At 35.8% G+C, this 19,994-nt stretch overlaps 1 protein-coding gene across 1 annotated transcript in view; it reads left to right on the forward strand.

The window, feature by feature from the left end:
- Positions 1-2,228: 2,228 nt before the first annotated feature.
- The window catches only part of LOC105446710 (transcription factor SPT20 homolog), a 31,542-nt gene continuing 13,776 nt past the window's right edge, over positions 2,229-19,994 (forward strand). The window contains exons 1-6 of the mRNA XM_030973063.1: positions 2,229-2,255; positions 2,722-2,869; positions 3,905-4,452; positions 8,408-8,680; positions 13,809-13,895; positions 19,233-19,613. Of these exons, the coding sequence (XP_030828923.1) occupies positions 2,229-2,255; positions 2,722-2,869; positions 3,905-4,452; positions 8,408-8,680; positions 13,809-13,895; positions 19,233-19,613 (1,464 nt within the window). The remainder of the gene's footprint in view (positions 2,256-2,721; positions 2,870-3,904; positions 4,453-8,407; positions 8,681-13,808; positions 13,896-19,232; positions 19,614-19,994) is intronic.

Consider the following 19,994-nt stretch of genomic DNA (forward strand, 5'->3'; position numbering starts at 1 on the left):
AGAATTGTGAATCATGCCCATTTTCAGTATAATATTTGAAAAAGATTTGTTTGTGTACCTAAATATGGCATTGTATACTTACATTATCAAAAATGTTGATTCACTGTTTTAGTGTCAGGTTAAAGTAACCTGTTTGTTGAAATCTGCAGAGGACTGAAGTCACTGATTGTTCCTGATGAATTCAATTTAAACTAAACCAGGGCAGTAAATCTCCCCTGTAATATATCCTAATGTATAGCCAAGAAGGAAAGAATTCAGGGGGAATGATATGTGGTAATAATATGTGGGTTTTCTCCCAAATGACTGGGGTTATAAATAGACTGGAATTCATTTGTTCATTATTGGCGAGCTGTTCTGATAGCATATGTTACTATTGATATATATTTTTAGTTGCTACTTGAAGAGTATACTTCATACATTTTGGTTTTCTATCAAAGTGGTGGAAATACATGTACCGGTACTCGTCAGTTAATTATTAAAGAAAGAATAAAGTGCAAAATGATATGAATATATCAAAGGGGCCTCTCCTTTATTTGTATAGCACCATTCATGTCATTCATGCTCATTACAAACAATGATTATGTTGAATAAATAAGCATGTGTGGTAGTCCTATCATCCAACAACTGCAATACTAGTACATCATTCTAAAACAAAGAATCATTAATCAATTTAACGTTAACAATATTAAAATCGAACAGCTTTGACTACTGTATGTTATGCACATAAGAACCCGAAACAAACAGGTATTCTGTGCTTGCTGTGTGCTTTCTTCAGGTTGGAAAGAAGGATGTCTTATTACCTCTAGGCTACTGTATTTTGTCAAACATTGGCCTCATACCTTGTTGTGCACTGTGGTCTCCAGTGGCGCGCGGAGGCATTGAATCAGTCTGTCCTGTTGAAATCATGTGTCACTACTTGTTTATCCTCTGCCTGACAGGGGAAAACTGTATGCCCCAAACAGGATGAACGTCGTACCTTTTTTTTTGGCCCGGGTCCTGTAAAAAAATAGAAATAGATGGCAATGCATCATAGAGATGAACTGGATGTTAAGAGATAGTGAGCAGGGACTCCATCTATGTAGTGTGATACATGTTGATGTACCTTCAAGATTCAAGATTATTTCCTTTCTTTAAAAAAATTAATCAAGTACGGTATTATTGTTAATGAATGGAATAGAGGAAAGAAGACTGGATACATCACTATTTGTGCCCCTAATTTTGTTTTACAATTTCTTTCTTTACAAGATGCATCCATTGAAATATAGGTTTAAGACCAAAGGTACATGTACACGTCAGCTTAATAAAGAAACACACATGATAGGATGGATGTTTCCCAAGTGCAATAATGTCCTTTCATTTAGAGGAAGGCGTAGCCACAAGATGGTAACATTCAAATTACATTTGTCTCAAGAAAATTATTTAAAATTACACCAATTTGCTTTTGTATGAACTCAGTGGAAACCATACCCGCAGGTAGTGAGAAATGTGAATTAGTAGGCAACATAGTGGTAATCTCATGTTTTTCTGCGGTTAATCCCTACCTTCATTTCCAATTTCCTTAAATAGCCTGACTAGTGGGTGTGTGGCTTATAAGCCGTGTGCACTCAGTGTATGTAATCCTGTATACTATTGGGTGGCAAAAGCCCACGAGTTGGGTCCTAAAGGACACATTAATCATGAATGTCACGAGACAAGTTATGACTTTGAAATGAATAATGAAGTAGCTTTTCTGCATGAATTATTCTGTCTGATGTTGGGATGACATCCTCTTTAAAGGGATTCATGTAATTCACTTTATTGTATGCAGCAGATCCATGCAGATGGGAATACAAATACAGTAAATGAAATTTGTTCTAACCAAAAACAAAAAAATGTGCGCACTCAAATTGTGTTGAAATTTCTTTGATGCATGAAGTCTATTAGCTATGAAAATGTTGTGATGAGTATAATATACAAAAGTGCAAATTTCCAGTTTCTCACTGATATTGCGAAGTTGCACGAGCACTACTCATTTATTATGATTCAGAAAGGTTTCAGATCTTCATCATTTTCTTTCTGTTTTGAATCCATAATTGCATTAGGGATCTGTTCTATTCATCATCATTTTTAGAGAGAGAGTGAGTCTAAGTATATGTATGGAGTACTTATTCTTCTTCAAAGAAATATTCTGAGTCATACAGAGTTGGTTTAGAAATTCAGATACATGTCTATGCATCAGACAAGTCTAGATGGAAGACTTTGCTTCTGCTGAAGATGTAGAATGGAAACTGAAAGTCTCTATTTATGATATGCTTGTGCATTTATGTTCCAGGCATACTGGATGTAATATTCCTTATGATAATAAAATTGCTTTCAAAGGTAGTTGAATTTTTTTTCAACTGGAGAAGATTAATCGTCATTAATTGTTTCATGTTATAATTCTCTTTTTTGAAATTTGAGTTGAGATATACATGTAACTACAAGTGAATAAACTAGGAAAAGGAATCCTCTTTATAGATTACGAGTTGTTTATGAATTGTTTTTCTAAGTGAATTTAATCTTACTTTAAATAAACACCAGTTATTTATATGACATACATGTAGCATGAAGGCTTGTTTTATAATGAGCAATCCTGCCAGATATATTCTGAAACGTGTATGATTTTAAAATTATTGTAAATCATCGTTTCAGGATTGGGAAAAGGGCTGATGCAAGTATTTTGATTTGTCCTTTTGCATCTAGGTACGCATTGGCTTTGTGAGTGAAGAGGACTCGAAGGCTGTTACCAAGGTGATTAGAGACCGCATCGGTACCGTATGGAAGAACAGAGAAAAGCGAGAGAAGGAGAGGCAAGAGAAGGGCAAGCTGGAAGAAGACAAAGATAGCAAAGGTACTTATACAGAAATAATCACACAATGATAGTACACATTTTTCTATTTTTTAGAAGTAAGTCCAGTTGTGCATCTGAAAATGTAAGGTTAGTTTGTTAAATTGTTGAAGATTATTAAAGGTAAAGACCAGTATTGGAAATGCCCATATTTCAAAAAATGAAATGGAAGCTCTCATTACCAATCATGTGAAAGAATATGTTTTGACTAATACATGATGATAAAAAATTTGCCGGGAAACCGCCTACTTATTGATATATTTGGTAAATTTATTTCTCTCATGGTCTGTGAGAGATATAGGGTTGTCCCATATACATCTTTCTGTGTATAGTGCTTGTAACTTTACAAAGAATGGGCCAATTTTCTTATCATTTTGATGATTCCAGAACCTTGCAGATGCGGATGCTAGATGATCAACCTTTTCTGATCGATTCCACAACGTTTCTTTCACAATGCAATCGCATGACCATAACTGGTCTTTACCTTTAAAACAATTTTAGAATGTTTGTATTTGGTGATATGGAAAGATGATATAGCTTCTAAATTACACAAACAAAAAACAGAACTCATAGGTAATGACAAGTTATGGAAAACCTTATGATATGTAAGAAATTCTTTTGTTACCTTCAAAAAGAAGTACTGAATTTGTCCACAGAAATGTTAATTTCACAAAACTAATCATTGTGAAGTGTAATGAAAACAATGACAATTTTAAGAAGATAGTATAGTCTTTTATATTTTGCTTCATATTCTGTCATATATTTTATTTTTGCAAAGCATATGCTGGAACCTCAAGGAGAAAGTGTTTAGATCAGAAATTCTATGTAAAAATATGTTGGTAGCCCCACTCCTACCTACATGTACATGTAGAATTTTTTTTTTACAACAGACATTAATGAATTTTAGAGGCTAATTGTCTTAGAAAGTAATAACCCCCCCCCCCCCCCGTCCGATTTAATAAATGGTTTTAAGAAGATAGTATAGTTTTTTTTTAATATTTTGCTTCATATTCTGTCATATATTTTATTTTTGCACAGCAGATGCTGGAACCTCAACCACAGATAGTGGAATGGGTTTTTCAGGGTTGTCTTTAACTGGAATGTCGAATGCTTCTGAAGGTTCTACAAGACTGGTGTCCAGTCAAGTACAGAATTCATCATCAACACAACAACCCATCAGCCAACAACCTCATAGCCAATCTCAAATTCAGCAACAACAGGTTCCATCTCACCCACAACAAACTCAACAGCCCTCTTCCCAACAGTCCGTAGCAACTCCGCAAGTCCAACAGCAGCAGGGCCAACCACAGCAGCCACAGCCGCCACAGCAACAGCAGCAACCTCAACAGGTTCAGTCTCAACCTGTGATGCAGCCACCTCAATCTGTCCAGCAGCCTTTACCACCACAAGTCCACTCTCAAACCCATTCTCAACCCCAACTAGTATCTCAGTCTAGTCAGCAACCGTCTACCACTGCTGTTCTACCACAGCAGGATCAAGCTCAGCAACAACCCATGCAGCCATCAGCTCAGCAACCTCCTATTTCCAATGTGCAGCAGCAACCTACAATTCCAGCCCAACAACAGGTAAATAGCTTTCTTTATCAATTAAAATATTTGAATATGATGATTATCTTGAAAAGATGAAATTAATTCTGTTGTTTTTATATTAATGCTTCACATATTAACGCAAAAATATGATTTAAAGCATTTATTTTTTAAATGTGTTGTTTGCGTAGAAGCATCTTACATATGAACATTTTATTGAGTGAGTTTCAACACAGCTGCAAACAACACATGTGATGGACATATTCACTTCACTAACACCATGATTTATAATTAATCGGGATATTGGTCTACCTATTGTAATTTGGACTCGTAACTCTGACCCACTTTAAGATTTCACTGGGTAAACAATTTTATTATTTGTATTGTCTACTGTATTTCAATCGAGCGGCATGCCCTCAAGTGTACAACGTGTGCCTCCCACTCATCTTCCAGCTTCAGCTGTATGCAATGCGTGTATGTGTGTATGTGTGTGTGTGTGGATATGCTGCATTTCAGAACATTATTGTACAGAAGAAAATGCTGTGTGTAAAAATTCAATGATTGTTGAAGCCGTAACAAGCCATTAGATGTTAGACATACATTTGAACTCTAGAGGCTGAATATTAAGGTGTAAAAGAATTTTTATCATTCTCTTAGGAATAATTGGTATGGCCGCGGTAACACAGCACTTATTACATCTGTATTGTGTCGTCCCATCTATTTGTAGACTGATCACATAATCCTATTCAGTCCTTGAGATAGACGTGCATATTTGCATCGTGAGTCATATATTGACAAATCTGCTTGCCTCAGAGCTAAGCCCTCCTTTTTTTTTATTGCTTTACGTCTGGGTTTACGTTTTACCTCTAGAATCATAACATATACACGTTTCAGTTTATGCCTTTGATGCAATCCCCCATTGATCAATGCACATTTGTAGATTGGGCTGCAAGGCTGCAGACATGACAGATTGTCTCTCATGCACTCTGCGATGATGCACATGGCATTAGTGTGCTATGCTAAACTATATGATATTTGAGGTGCATGTTTATTTAAAGATTCGAAAAGACGATTGATCTGGCTATCTAGCAACCTTCGTTTTGAATCTAATCAAAGAGTGAGAAATGGAAAGCAGTATTTCCTGGTTGGACCAAGGAGTGATGGTAACTCCTTGGTTGGACGCAGGCATTCCTAGTCCGCAGGGGAACTAATATCAATTGATCCCCTTCCTAGGTTACTGATGTTTAATATTTGAGATGCGGTTAGGATGATTAATGTTCCTAGATGTAAAAGGTGACTTCCTCCAGGAGGAGTTGAACTTGATAGGCGTACCTACCCTGCCATGTTACCACAGGAGACATACTAACCAGAGTTTAACATCCAACCCTGGATGGATGTACAAGGGAGTGGCTTCAAGTTCAAGCAAATGCATAGAAGATGCTTTTCACTTTTCAAGCTAAACGATAAGCTCTAGGGTTTCACGGAAGAGAGATCTTTAGCTGCCTATCCGCAGACCCAGACAGCACCTTCAAATGAAAAGAATGAGATGCATAATTGCACACATGAAATCCATTATGGGAAATAATCTGAAGACTTAGGGGCTGGATGGAGGAGGATGTAGGCCTAAGCATATTCTCCTTTAACTTCTAAAGAACAACATTTACTCATCAACTGTGGGTGTAATTCAGAGAAAACGTAGATTAGATAGATCAAGTGTAGTTAGACTCATTTGGAGGCTCTGCGAAGCACCATTAAAGAAATTTACAGCAGACTTATTTTACAGACCTGAATTATTTGGTACCATTTCTTTATTTGTGAGAAACAAAGATTCATTAACTGTAATTCATTATTCTGCCGTCTATTTGAAGCTGCCTACGTGTGACTTTGTACACAATTTCTTCAAATGTATTTGAAAAAGAATGAGGTTGGTTAAACTAACTGGACTTCTTTATTAATGCTTTTAAAACTTGGCTTAGATCCATTCAACCAGAAATATTTTAAAAAGGTCTTATAAAGATTATACTGCATATTTTTCCTTGTTTGTTTTTAAATGTCTTTTAGGTACTTTACTTTTATTTCTGTAATGTAATGATAAAGAGAGATATTCTTCATTTATCATTCATATAGATTTTTATGTTTTGAAATTTCTCCTTAATATACACATGTTTGTTCCTTGTTTTAATAGGGTATGGTTGGGATTATGTATGGAGTTCAGAACACCCCCTCCCCCAACTTGAATATGGATCAATTACATTTAATACCTGAAGCATGTTTTTGCTATTTAAAGAAAAATGTGATTCTAACATATCACTCTTATGAATTTATAGTTTAGTGTTTAGATGAATGAGAAGTGCTTTGTCTTGAGTATCTTTTTTTTATAGGTTACTCTTTTTTTTCTTTACATGTATACAATGCTACTGTTTATATAATCACTCATTGGATATCTGTTTATTTTCATTTTCTTTTGATTCGTTATCTTCATTTTAAACTCGCAATGGGTCCAAGTTTATCCCCATCTTTAATACAATTCCTGCTTTCTATTACCCGGTGCTTATGCTGTACACATTAAGAAAGACATTTTCACATTTTATAAAGCACTTCAGCCAACACTGTTTAAAAATGTTAGCAAACTTAACGGATGTGCACTTTTTTTTTAAGAAGTGATAAAAGAATTGAATGATGAAAAAAAGAGAATTTACAAATCAAACCTTTGAGAGTTTATTCTGAGCACACATTTTGTGTACACTGGTCTGTTCCAATTTACTCACCCTGTGCACAATGTTCAATAGGACAGTTGTTAGCCGCCCAAACTGTCAACCTAAAACACAGGTCTAGACTTGTGTTTGGGAGATGAAAAATCATTAAAGAAAAGTGCATGTACAGTGTTTGTTTTCTTTCTTCACCATATGGATGTTTCAGAGGCAGCAAGTAAATTGCAAGACAGACACAAGGTGTGTTTGTTTTGGCTCCAGTTACCCTTAATGTTAACTTGCAGTTTGTGTATTTAGGGACATCACTAAGGGCATGTAAGAGCTGCATAAAACATTCAGTGAATTGATGACATGACATCTCAAATTCCAATCAATACTTTTGAGCTGTCTTGCAGCTTTTTATGTATTTTTGTTTTCAACTGTTGTATGTTTTTATTATCTGAAGTGAAATCTGGATTTCAACCCATTCCTTACAGGAACCATACACGTCGTTCATGCAGAGCTGCCAAGTAGTACGGATATGCCGTATTCCTTACGGAAATCAACTTAAAATACGGACATACGTTTTTTTTTCATGTTAAAATACTGGGGGGGGGGGGGGATCGTTTTTTTGTTGTCGACAGGTCCGTGTTAAAAAAAAACCCACGCGGGAAGGACTTTCATTTAAATGCGAGGTGCAGTTGAATGTGTAAGATCATTAATGTAAAATTAAAAAAAACAGTAAAGGACCTAGGATAGAACCTTGTGGTACGCCATGTGTAATAGAAGAAAAATTGGAGGAATTGTTATTTTAAACTTCATATTGAGATCTATCAGAAAGATTACTTTCAAACCAAGATGACAGATAAATTTGAGTGTTGTTCTAGTTTCCGAGTGGTGAGTCAACACACCGATTACTGAGCTGGGAGACATTGGCAGGCATAGCGCCAAGTGAAGGGACATAAATCGAAACTTTAATTTTTTTTTTGTATCTGTGTAAAAGACGCACCCCCGACTTTGAATTTTTTCGGCGGCAAAAAAGTGTGTTTTATACACAGAGATTAACAGTAGTGTAGATCTAGTACAACACAATTGTTTACATGTGGGACAGAAATGGAATAAGTGATCGAACATTGCCGATATACATGCATATTTTTTCACACAGAAAAAATACTGATTTTGGGGGATAAGAATACTGAAAATGCAAAATACAACTTGGCAGCTCTGTTCATGTATTAAGTCTAGAATTCACTTGTCATCCATTTAATTTCCTGTACATGTTTATTTTTTTCTTTAAATTACAGAGTCAGCCTCAACAAATACAGCAGCAGCCTCCACAGCAACAACAATTACAACAACATCAAATACAACAACAGCAGCAACACCAAGCACAGCATCAACAGCAGCAGCAGCAACCACAATCAACCCCTCACTCTCAATCTCAGCTGCAGCCACAACCACAGCAATCTGTTCAGCAACCAGTACAAACCCAGGCCCAGGTGCAGGTGCCAACCCAGCTGCCACAGTCCCTACCATCCCAACAGCAACAGCAGCAGCAACAAGCTCAAACCCAACAGGTATTGTGTTAACCTTATTTCTGTTACTCTACTTTTCATTTAGTTTTGGATATTTTGTTTTTTACTCTGATGTTTTGGTTGCATGACCTGCATGGGACTGAAGGTTTATTTATTTGTAGCCTAGGTGAACAAACCTAATCCTTTGAATATATCTAAATTAGATGTTAGAAGTTGTACCTTTCATGCATGAGAGAGATAAAAGGTCAGTTATCTCATTTGGAAATGTACCTATCAAATGGTAGGAATTATTACCATTTTGTTTTTTTCTTTGCACCATATTTTATTTCTGTATAGAGTATGGAAATAAATTTGAAAAAACAAACAAACAAAACCCAACAACAACATAAGCCAGGCAGCTCTTCATGTGTTGTTATTGAAGACAAGTGTTTATATTCACAAGGTCAAGTTCGCTCTTGTTTTGAGAACCTCTTTTTTAGACAGGTTCAAAGATAGATATTACAAGGCATGACATAGCAACATCTATGGATTAGACAGTTGTTTGTGCAGAGTACCCCCTTTGTTGCTCTGGGTGGTCTGAAGGTTGTTCAATTGAAGTTGACAGTAGCCGAACTTGTTTTCAACGTCTGGCTCATCCTTAAAACCCAGTATATGATGTGATACCGAAAATAAATAGAAATTGACAATAGCACACAATTTGAGAATTTAGGAATAGACGAAATGGGGGTAGGAGTCTTAGGATTTGTCTATTGTTGAATTCTACAATACGTTTGGAAAATATTGAATTTTGTAAGTAATTGATCAAGTATCAAGTTTTCATGTTTCTTCCTAGCTTTTTAACAAGTTTCCGTAAGAATGTGATTTTGTAATGAACATAGGGTAAGGAGGTAATGTAATGACTATGATAACAACATAATAAAAGTACTTTTTGTTGGGGGAGGGGGATAGGGTCAGAGGATGGTGTTAAAATTCAAGGTAATTTGGAGAAAAAAAGAAAAAGAACAATAAGCAAAAAATGAAGTTCATGTGCAACCATAGCTTACATACCCTTTTCCATAAAGCAGAGATAAAAAAGAACTGGTACCTGTAATACCACAAAGAGCGGAAACATCTGAAAGTACATTCATCCTGTTAAAAATGATAAGAGGAGATAACATCTCATGAAAATCATTCGATATAACAATCAGCTTACCATAGAATGTTCACAGGATACATAACAAGCTTTGTTTTTTCATTGTGATGTGCTGTAATAACAAGTGAGAGGCCACACCCCTTTCATGTACAGTATGTGAGCAGTCACCGATAATAACGATGTCTGGGATTTAGGCAAATATGAACCTCCAAACATGAGCCTCAAAAGAGAATGCATGCTGTTTTATTGTGCATTGATTTGAATTTATTGAAAATTTCGTCATACTCTTTCATGTAAACAGAAGAAACTTCTTAACAAAATAGATCTGTAAAAAATGCTGAATGCAATTATTAAGAAATGGTTTGATATTGACTTCATGACTTATATGAATGTTTTAGAAATAGGTCAATGCTTAGCCTCTTTAGGGAACCTAGCAATAAAAAAAGGAATAACTGGCACCCCCCCCCCCCCCCTGGCATCGCCTTTGTGTCTTAAATTGTGTCAATCACAGTAGGGGGAGGAGAAGGAAAATAAAACTCCCATTGCCAAAGTCAAATTGTATTTTAGGGGTAAGGATTAAAGAAAGGTAAAAAAACAATGTTGTTGTAGGTAACCTGTAGATGAACCATTGTTGAGGTTAGAGTACTTTTATGAGTGATCATGATGATACAAACGGAACCCTGGCAAGAGGATGATAGGACATTTGCAATGTGACCTTCAGTCTGTAGGGTGGTGTACTGCTCTGTCAAATATGTTTTGGGTGATGTCAGTGAAGCTGGAAAGCTACTGTTCCTAAACAACTTTGTTCCCCAGTTACACGTTCATGCTTTGGCCCTCTAAAAAGTTTACACGTTGGACTGCTACATCGACTGTGTCATCGCACAGTCATCTTATTGCTGCATTTTATGTCTAGCCTTATGACTGTCATTAAACATCCTGAAACACTCCATGATAATTATAGGCAACAGATTTGTTTTTATTCTGAATTTATACAATTACTACCAAAAGTTAGAAAAGTTATGGTATGAAAGTATAAAAGGGGAGGAGAATTTTATGCACTTGGTAAAAGAAAAGTAGGGCATTCACAGCTAGGGCTTGATTACAGCCACATGGTATTCAAGCTGATGTAAAATAATGCACACAATTTCTTGACAATTGTAAGAGTGAAAATGCTTTTAATTGAGTCTTCTTGTTGAAAGATTTCAAGTATTGATAGAAGTGTCAAGTTGTTGAAACTACCCTGATTAAAAGAGATCACATTTCCTTTGGATTTGTACATTATAAAACATGAATGGATAATGGGATTATTAAGGTTATTATCTGATAAGGGCTGTCTTATATTAATGACAAGACTGTAGTAGTTTCATACTGTGTAATATAAATGTTGCTACATGACATTGATCAGACACTGATTACATGGTCCATAAAGTGAAGGTTAATCGGTCAGGCACCATAATCCAAAGGCATTCGTATATGTAGGAAACAACATTGATGTAGATCAGGATGGCACGCGCCAGACCCTTCCAGCTGCACTTGGCTAATCTGACAAAAAAACTTCCCGTCACTGGTTGGCGGATATGAGGGGGAAACCTGCAGCACTCTCAAAGACAATAGTCAACACAACACCAAGGACATATTGGCTCCCTGAGTCAACACACCATTAGACCACCTAATGGTGATAATGTACTCTGAGTGTACCACGTGACAATCTTCAAGTGTGCTCCTATCCTGTGTTTTACAAAGACAGACGGATTTCCAATAGCTGGTGTCCACCGTATCTACTTAAACACATTTCATTGGAGGGAAGTTGATATCGGTGCAGATAGTTTTGCCAGAAACTGTTTGTTTCCAAGGTTAACCACGGAGCCACGCAACGGTGTTAGGCTTCATGGGTTATCTGGGGTTACTACCATAGTTCTGTTGTGTCTCCCTCATGTGGTGGTGTTTTAGGGGACCTGGTGCAATTCCTAAAGGTATAAAATCCTAGTAACATCACCTCCCAAGCTCAAAACTTAGTGAAGGAAACATGAGATATGGTATTTAGGTGACATTTTGTGATAGTGATCATGCTGGAGTTGGCAAAATGATTTACATGTTAACTCTTGGACTGTACACTTGCACTGTGTATTATAAATCATGGAAGGTGAGTGAAAGTATAAATACTTGATCCTTTTTTGCAGGGGAGGTTTTTTTTTCTTCTTTGTTTTTAGGATTATAGGGCCCAGTTAAATACAAAATATCAGAAACAACATCCTAAGATGTATGACAAAATTGAAAAATAGCAAATCAAATGTGTTGATTTCAAAACTGATTGTAACTTGTAAGTCTTTTAATGAAACAGGGCCCAGAAAAACAGATTCATTGGTTGTCAGCAAGTGTTATAAACAAGTTATTCACCGAGTTGTACATGAAAGAAGCTTTACGTGATTCTTTCAAACACAGAAATAACATATTTTACTCAACCATAAACTATAAGCAGAGGGATAAGTATCCTGTAAGATTCACATTTAATAAGGAAGGATAGTTTCACGTAGAAGGATTGGTTTAGATATTGTGCACCAATTAGTACATTCGGGTGTTTTTTGTACTTAAATCTAATTTGCATTCACTTTTTGCAGTAATTCTGAAAGGGGTAGGTGATACGGTAGTAAGATAGGAATGAAATGACTTTTTGTTTTGCATGAGAGTGACATCATTGTCATTTTTTCTACCTCCCACCTCTTACCTCCCCACTAACTCTGCTAAAGTTGCCAAGTCTGTCCCATATAAGGCAGGTATTATTGATACAGAGATCAGAAAACAATGTGTTTTATCATGAACCTCTTTTGGCTATGATCCAACTATATAGGTGTATCAGATAAATGAGTAATTGAGAGCATGAATCTAGTTAAAGGCAATATTGATACTGCCCCTCTTGCCTATCCAGCCTGTCCATGTAGAAAATGGGTCTTCCTCTTGTTGATCCATCTTTCATTGAACTAATAAGGCTGGCATTTTGCATGTATGATTGGATTATCGTACTACCTGATACTTTGTGAAGTTGAAGGTTGATGATACTACCTGTACATCAAAAGGCCTATGTTGTGGTTTGCCAAAAGCACCGTTTCTTTGTCAGCTCCCCCCCCCCCCCTTAATCAAGCGGAGAGATCAAATCTGTGTCAAAATTTTCCATGGATGTGTATTAGAGATTAAACTTATGACATCAGTGCTTGACATGGTAATCAAGTAGATTTGTATCTATGAAGCATGAATGCTACTTCATGATCATGCACATGGATGTACCAAGGACTTAAGTCCCTACATTACGATGAATAATTTTATTTTGGTAAGGTATTATGACAGAATGTCCCATTTTTCACTTTTGTTTGTTGTTTGTCGCCCACGTGTCACCCTGTGGAGGCATGCCAATTTCTGTGAAAAGACAACAACAAAAAACGCCCTTTTTTTTCTGACCAGTGACTGGTCATTGTTCGGATCACACATCATTTCTTGCATGGTATTCCAACGCAAATATGTCTCCCATTCAACCATCAGTTTTTACTTGTTAGTGTATCAAGAAAAGTTTTCAAAGAATACAAAGAAGTTATTGTATACTTCAAAATGAAATATTAATGATTTTGTGAAGTCATGGCAACCAAAGTCAGAAACACTGCATCAAAAAAATACATACTGCTTTCAGTTTAAACAAAGTCAGGACTTCTAAGTTTTCAGTGGATAAAAGTAGGAAGTTAGCAAATTAGTGCTTGATTGAGTATTCTATGTGCCCTTGGAACACGTTTTATCTCTGAATTGTAATTACAATTTGGGTTAGTTTATGTTTATTAGGGAGGATTGTCAGATCAGGACAATTGTTTATGTCTGTAAACTTTTTGATTTGGCGGCATTGGGGGCATTGGCATGCATTCTATGAATGATAGAAAAATAAAAGTGTATGGAAACTAGTAATTCTAAGCTTATATAATCATGTCAGCTAATATTAATCTTGTATCGAATATTGAATTACTTGATATTTTTCTAATTGTATGAAATATTTTTCAGAGCCCCTCGAGTTCCATGAATGGTCAACATTCATCCCTGTCGTGGTTTGTTCCGATGTCTCCTCCTGTGTTTTATCAGCAACCCCAGGTTTATTACTTTTCAGATTTTATTGAACTACATTTATTAGCTACAGATATACATGTACATGTAACTCATTCAATCTCTAATACAACCAAATATTTATCATAATTTGACACTTTCAAGTAACTTCTAATTGCATCTGAATATATTTGTCTTCCCCTTTAGAACTCTATTAAGAACACTTGAAATATATTATGAATACATTTTTTATCATTCATACACATACATATAGCATACACTGTATATATATATATTTTTTTTTTCACAGGGTATATGTAAACTTGACAACTCACTAATATTCATTGATCCTTTATTTCCACCCTTCTCTCTCTCTCTCTCTCTCTCTCTCTTTCTCTCTCTCTATGTCTCTGTCTCTTTCTCTTTCTCTCTCTCTATGTCTCTGTCTCTTTCTTTCTCTCTCTCTCTCTCTCTCTCTCTCTGTGTCTGTCTCTGTCATCCTTCTAAATTCACCTATCTGTCTCTACTTCTCCTCCATTCTTTTTCCACATCTCTCCCTTTGAATGTTGTAAGAAAAACATTATGAACAGTATTATCAAAATTCATCTGATGTCATTACAATTTTATTGTAGAATGGCCATTCACAGGCACACATTTCAATTTGGCTGATAATCTTTACATTATCAAATTCAAAGAATTCCATAGTTACGTTGAATCAAATACTTCATATACAAACCACCTAGTGCAAATGCATAGAGTAGGCCTACATTGATATAATCATTTCTGTGGAAGTGTTTACAGGAAACCTAGGACAGTTTAGTGCTATTAATAAAGGTCAGTAGTAAGAAAATAACAGGAAGATTGTAGACTCTTTCCGACATAAAGCCAAAGTCAGAATCCTACAACATCAAGCAGTTTTTTTATAAATTTTCCATCTCTCTCAAACATAACATTCTGTTTTGAAATGTCCTTTAGATTCCCTGTAAGGCGTGGCATTCATGCAATCATTGATCTGTCCAGAGTTGTCTTCACTTTCTTTTAATGGCATGAACTTTTCTAATTTGCATGTTGATTCTATTCCTTCGTTTGGTTGCTTATGCTATAAAGCATCAAGCCTTTACATGCAGCTTTTGGGATTGATAACATTTGCATAATGTTCTTTTGGTGTTGGCCCATACTGATTGCCGCTGTATAGTCAGAGCATATATTTGTGTTGCCTTTGCCTAATTCTCATCCCTGTAACTTCAAATGATTTTGTTTAACCCTAATACTTTTTGTTTTCACTCACATATGATACTTTTGATACTTTTTATGTTTTTTCTTATGCAGGCATTGAATTTCATGCAGAAGTGAACTTAAAGCGTACAGTTAACAACTAAATTATTCATACCCCTTGTGAATTTGATTTTTTTTTTTTTCCTTTTTCTTTTCATAACTGAAGAAATAAAGGTGGACTGGTTGAATATGGGCCTTTGCTGAATACTTTTAGATGTATGCTTTATTATGTCACATTCTCAAGAAGTATGAATCTGGACAAATCAATTTTTACAAAATTACAAAAATTGTTAAGCCTATGAATAATTTAGTTGTGAACTGTATATAATAGAATGAAATCTAAGTTAGATGAAGAAATAGTAAAATAACAAAGTAATGATAGTGTCATTGAAAAGTTGATTTTTTACATTGTATCCATAGTAGAATGTGATTTATTCATCAATTTTTTTCTTCAAACTGTAAATTCTTAAAATCAGTGATTAGTACTGGATAACTAGATACATGGATGTCTTTTCATCTAGGATTCCACTTTATTTACAGCATTTATATGAATCTATATCTAGGCTCTTAAGTGTACATATTCATACATGCCAACTGTTCAGATTAAAGAGGAACATTCCTCTTTTTGGGAGAAGATAATTATCATTTTAATGCAGGTGTTCCTCTTCCTGTACAAATTTGTCTGTAGTATTGAATAGGAGAGTTAGGATTGTTCCTCTTTTTTTTGAAAATAGCATAATTTGTACAGATTTCTGATTTTCAAATGTTGGCATGTATGCATATTCATTCTGCATTAGTTAGCTTAGTGTATAAAATATCTTCTGCAGACTTCTATTCTAGCTATCTCAAGAAGTATTTGACTCATCTCTCTCTCTCTCATAAAAATATATTAATAAGTAACATGCTAGATTTTCAGAGGGGAAACATGCTACACGTACCTCCCTCTGGTGACATTTCATATTGTCATTTCATTTCTGTGTGGTCTTTAGTCAATATGACAAGGTGACAATCAAACATGAAAGAGGCTTGTATGAAGCATGCAATTAATATGTCCCTTCACAGAGGTATAACCAGAACAAAATGAGTCTTTGAAGATAGGGATTATTTGAGAAGTTTTATAATGTAGTTTACAGTATTCTGTGTTGATTAAACCCAGAAACATTGTATATATTTGTTTCGGTTTGAAGTGAATGGTGAGCGGGTGGGTGGAAGAAGGTGTTTGAATCACACAAGTTTATTTGAGGAGTCCAGGTGAGGTGTATGTACCACCTCCCCCCATCACCAGCCCCCATCACCAGCCCCCATCACCAGCCCCTCATCACCAGCCCCCCACCACCAGTAACGCCAGTGGTTTTACATGAACAAGTGTTGACTGAGGTTCAGTTTGAGCATGTCAGTCTCGGCAATGTAGACATTTCCTCTCTCCAGACATGACTATTTGCTCAATAGCACATGCACATGAGTTAACATATAGTTTGCCCCCCTCATGGGACCTGGCATTTAGGGAGTTGTCGCCTCAGCACACCTCTTCTTGAAGAGTGTGTGGGCCGTGCGGTGAGGTGAAAGATAGGGGGCAGTGCAAAGGGTTGGGAAGACACTAGAGGTAGATCTCCCTTGTATCTTGAAATAAAAGTTACATCATGCTTTTTGCTTTTGGCTGCAAAATCATAGAGCTGACTTTGCAAAAGCTGAAGGTTCCTTCTTTTCCATGCGGTTTCAAAGGAACGTTCATCTTTTTCTTAAAGGGATCGTTTAACAATGTTAAATCTGAGATACATGGTCCTACATGTACTAGTGTCTCTGATATGGTGTAATATTGAAGCCCTCAAAAAATCGCGCTTCAACATGATCAAGAAGTGCCTCAGCGAACGGTCTTCAAAATTTGTAATTCCAATCATTAATATCTTGATAATCAGACAGGCGATCGGCTTGTAAAAGTCATGGAGTTCCTGACTGACCTAAAGGTTTATAATTATCATTGCAGCATGAGCTAAATCAAGGATTATTTCTAAAGGATCTAAGACAAAGTTACCGGATCCCATTAAAATGAAATTATTCTTTCAATTTTACGACAGGAATTTCATAGAGTTGTTCATATTTATTCAAATTCATATCCTGATGATTGAAATATGGAAGATAACAAAGAAAAGTGGCTGTTTAATCGTTATTAATTTCTAGTGTTACCTTATTTTTTGTTTAATTTGAAGCAATTAGAAAAAAAAGAAGGAATTCAAGTACCCATTATTAAAAAAAAAAGAAGGAATTCAAGTACCCATTATTGAAGTACATGTACAAAAGGCATTTTGAGCATGAACGTCTTTAATAGAATGCTTCAATTACATTTGGCAAGCTCTATAATTCCCCAGTCTGTAGTAAGTTGATCTTTGTTAAACTGTTGAGGGTTGTGGAACTTGTGGTGAGTACTAAGGAGCAGCCTTCTTTCACATGTGCCTCTTCGTCACTGTTGCCCAACCTGACAGATTGGGCATTATGAATCAGAGGGGGAGAAAAATGTAGTTAGTAAAGCACTGAAACTCACCTTGCCATACCAGCAACCAATGCTGGGTTGATGGAACACCCCACCCTCCCCTTTATAAGCTTGGTGGAGACAACCTTGAGGTTGTTACACAGGTGTTAGGCTATGTGAAAGATAGGGCTAAATCAAAGGAGACGGCAGTATGATGTGACAAAATTGTATTTGTTGATTCTCTTTAGAAAGATTAGGAAGGGAAGACAGATAGCGAGGGTCATTAATACCTTATACATGTATGTGGTTCCCGTCTTTATCAAACAAGGAAGAAAAACATGATCTTTGATTTATATGAGACCATTTCCAGGTCAAGAAACTTTTGGTAGTATGGAATTTATCTTGTAGAAGTAAAACTAAACTAGCATGGGAATGGCCTGGACTATCCCAAGGCTTTGACGTTAATATGTTTTTCTCCAGCTCTTAAAAGCACTGTTACATTACAGATTATGGATTTCAAAAGGCAAGAGCCATGAGAAATAGTAAAGGCTTTTTCCAGGAAAGGTGATGTAATCGTAATATGTGATTAATACATGTATCTGTTGTTCATGACAACATAGTCACTGATTTTGATAGGGATTTTGTTCCATTTCAGGATCCAAATTTTCCACGAAGACTTAAATTTGCAAACATAAGATTACACTAAAACAAACGGTAACAGGGGTTAATAGATGACTTCCTTGTAAGGGAAACTACCAGCAGTTGTATACTTGAGAGATGCTGTTAAGGGTATCAGTGATATCAATATACTTTACAATGTTTTATCAATGTTACTGGATCACTGCTGTACATGAATTTTCGTTGTATTAACAAATACTTTTATTTTCCACTTCTGTCATTAGCAGTTGAACATTCTAACAAAACATTGGTCTTAAAATGCATAAAATTATAATGTCATGTACTTTACATGTTTATCTAATTTTAATGAATAAGAAATATATTTACACAATATTTTATAGTTAGAAGAGTCTCTAGATACCGATCTCTGTTTTCTCTCTCATAACTTTTGGGTTTTTATTTCTGTTTGAAACAAGTCAGTTCATGTTTATTAATTCAGGACTAGCTAATGGCATTCTTATGTTCCTAATATCACTTAAAATAAGCAATACATTGATATATATTCCATTTTACATTTTGAAATCATATGATAACTAGAAGTTTGAATAAAAAGTTCATTTTTTATGGAATTGTAGTTGAAATTGTCTGGAAGAATACATTTTTTTGCATGCAATAACCAAAGGAAAGTCAAAACAAATTCCTTGATAGGAAATGTTGTATGTTCATTGTAGGTCAAGTGTAATCATATGATAGTGAAGCTTGCTTGAACATCTCTCAGCTCTTTTTAGTCTATGAACCTTTGATGCTTGTAGTATATGGATAGAAAATCAGCGTACTTAATTTTGTTTGTAGTTGAATTTAAAATATAGGTGGAGTTAATTAGTTGCTTGGAGTTCTCTAAAATTTCCAAAATAAACATTTCTTCCCAACTTTCTTCTTTCTCGTAGTTGTTGATTTAATCTGCAATCGACTGTACTACATTGAATGTCATATCTTATTTATATACACTTTTTTGTTTCTTCTAGTTTGTGCAGCAGACAGCAAACTATACCCAATTCCCCCAAGGCCAAGCTTATCAGCAATCTGTAAGCCAGGGACAACTCCCACAACAACCTATCCAGCAACCTTTGCAGCAACCTATACAACAGCCATTGCAGCAACCGTCCCAAGTACCTAGCACCCCTCAGAGGACAGCTTCTGATCAACATGCTAAGGTTACAAGAACAGTGTCTGGTGGCAGCCAGCATGCACCACAACCACAAGTGCAGCCACAAGCAACTCAGTCACAACCCATACAACAACAGATGCAGCTGCTGCCACCATCACAGTCAGCCCAGCAGCAGCAACACGCGTCAGTCACCAATACAACATCTGTACTTAAGCAGAGCATTCCTGCTACTCAACAGGTATCTCGGCCTTCATAATTTCTACCTGCACCTTTTGTATCCGATATGAAAATGTGCTAAACCTTGATTTTAAACAAATACAAAAGAAGTAAACAAGCTATAAATTTTTTTTTTTAAAAGCAAACAAACAAAACAAATGCAGTTGTCAAGAGTAGACAATCTATACTTTAAAATAATAATATTTTTCATATTCCTCAGTTTTGCTATTGTAAATGGGCTAGTAAAGCTACCTACAATCACCACCATTTCATCAAACAATGAGCAATGTCACAATTATATTCTTATTTAGTGGTATAATTTTCATGATTTTAAGAACCTGAGGACTTGCAACATTGCGTAATACTTTATTCATGCGTTGGTTGAAGACTTTTTTGTTTCCTT

The sequence above is a fragment of the Strongylocentrotus purpuratus genome, unplaced genomic scaffold (genome assembly GCF_000002235.5).
Source record: "Strongylocentrotus purpuratus isolate Spur 01 unplaced genomic scaffold, Spur_5.0 spur5_scaffold_6, whole genome shotgun sequence".
In the NCBI taxonomy this organism is placed as follows: Eukaryota; Metazoa; Echinodermata; class Echinoidea; order Camarodonta; family Strongylocentrotidae; genus Strongylocentrotus; species Strongylocentrotus purpuratus.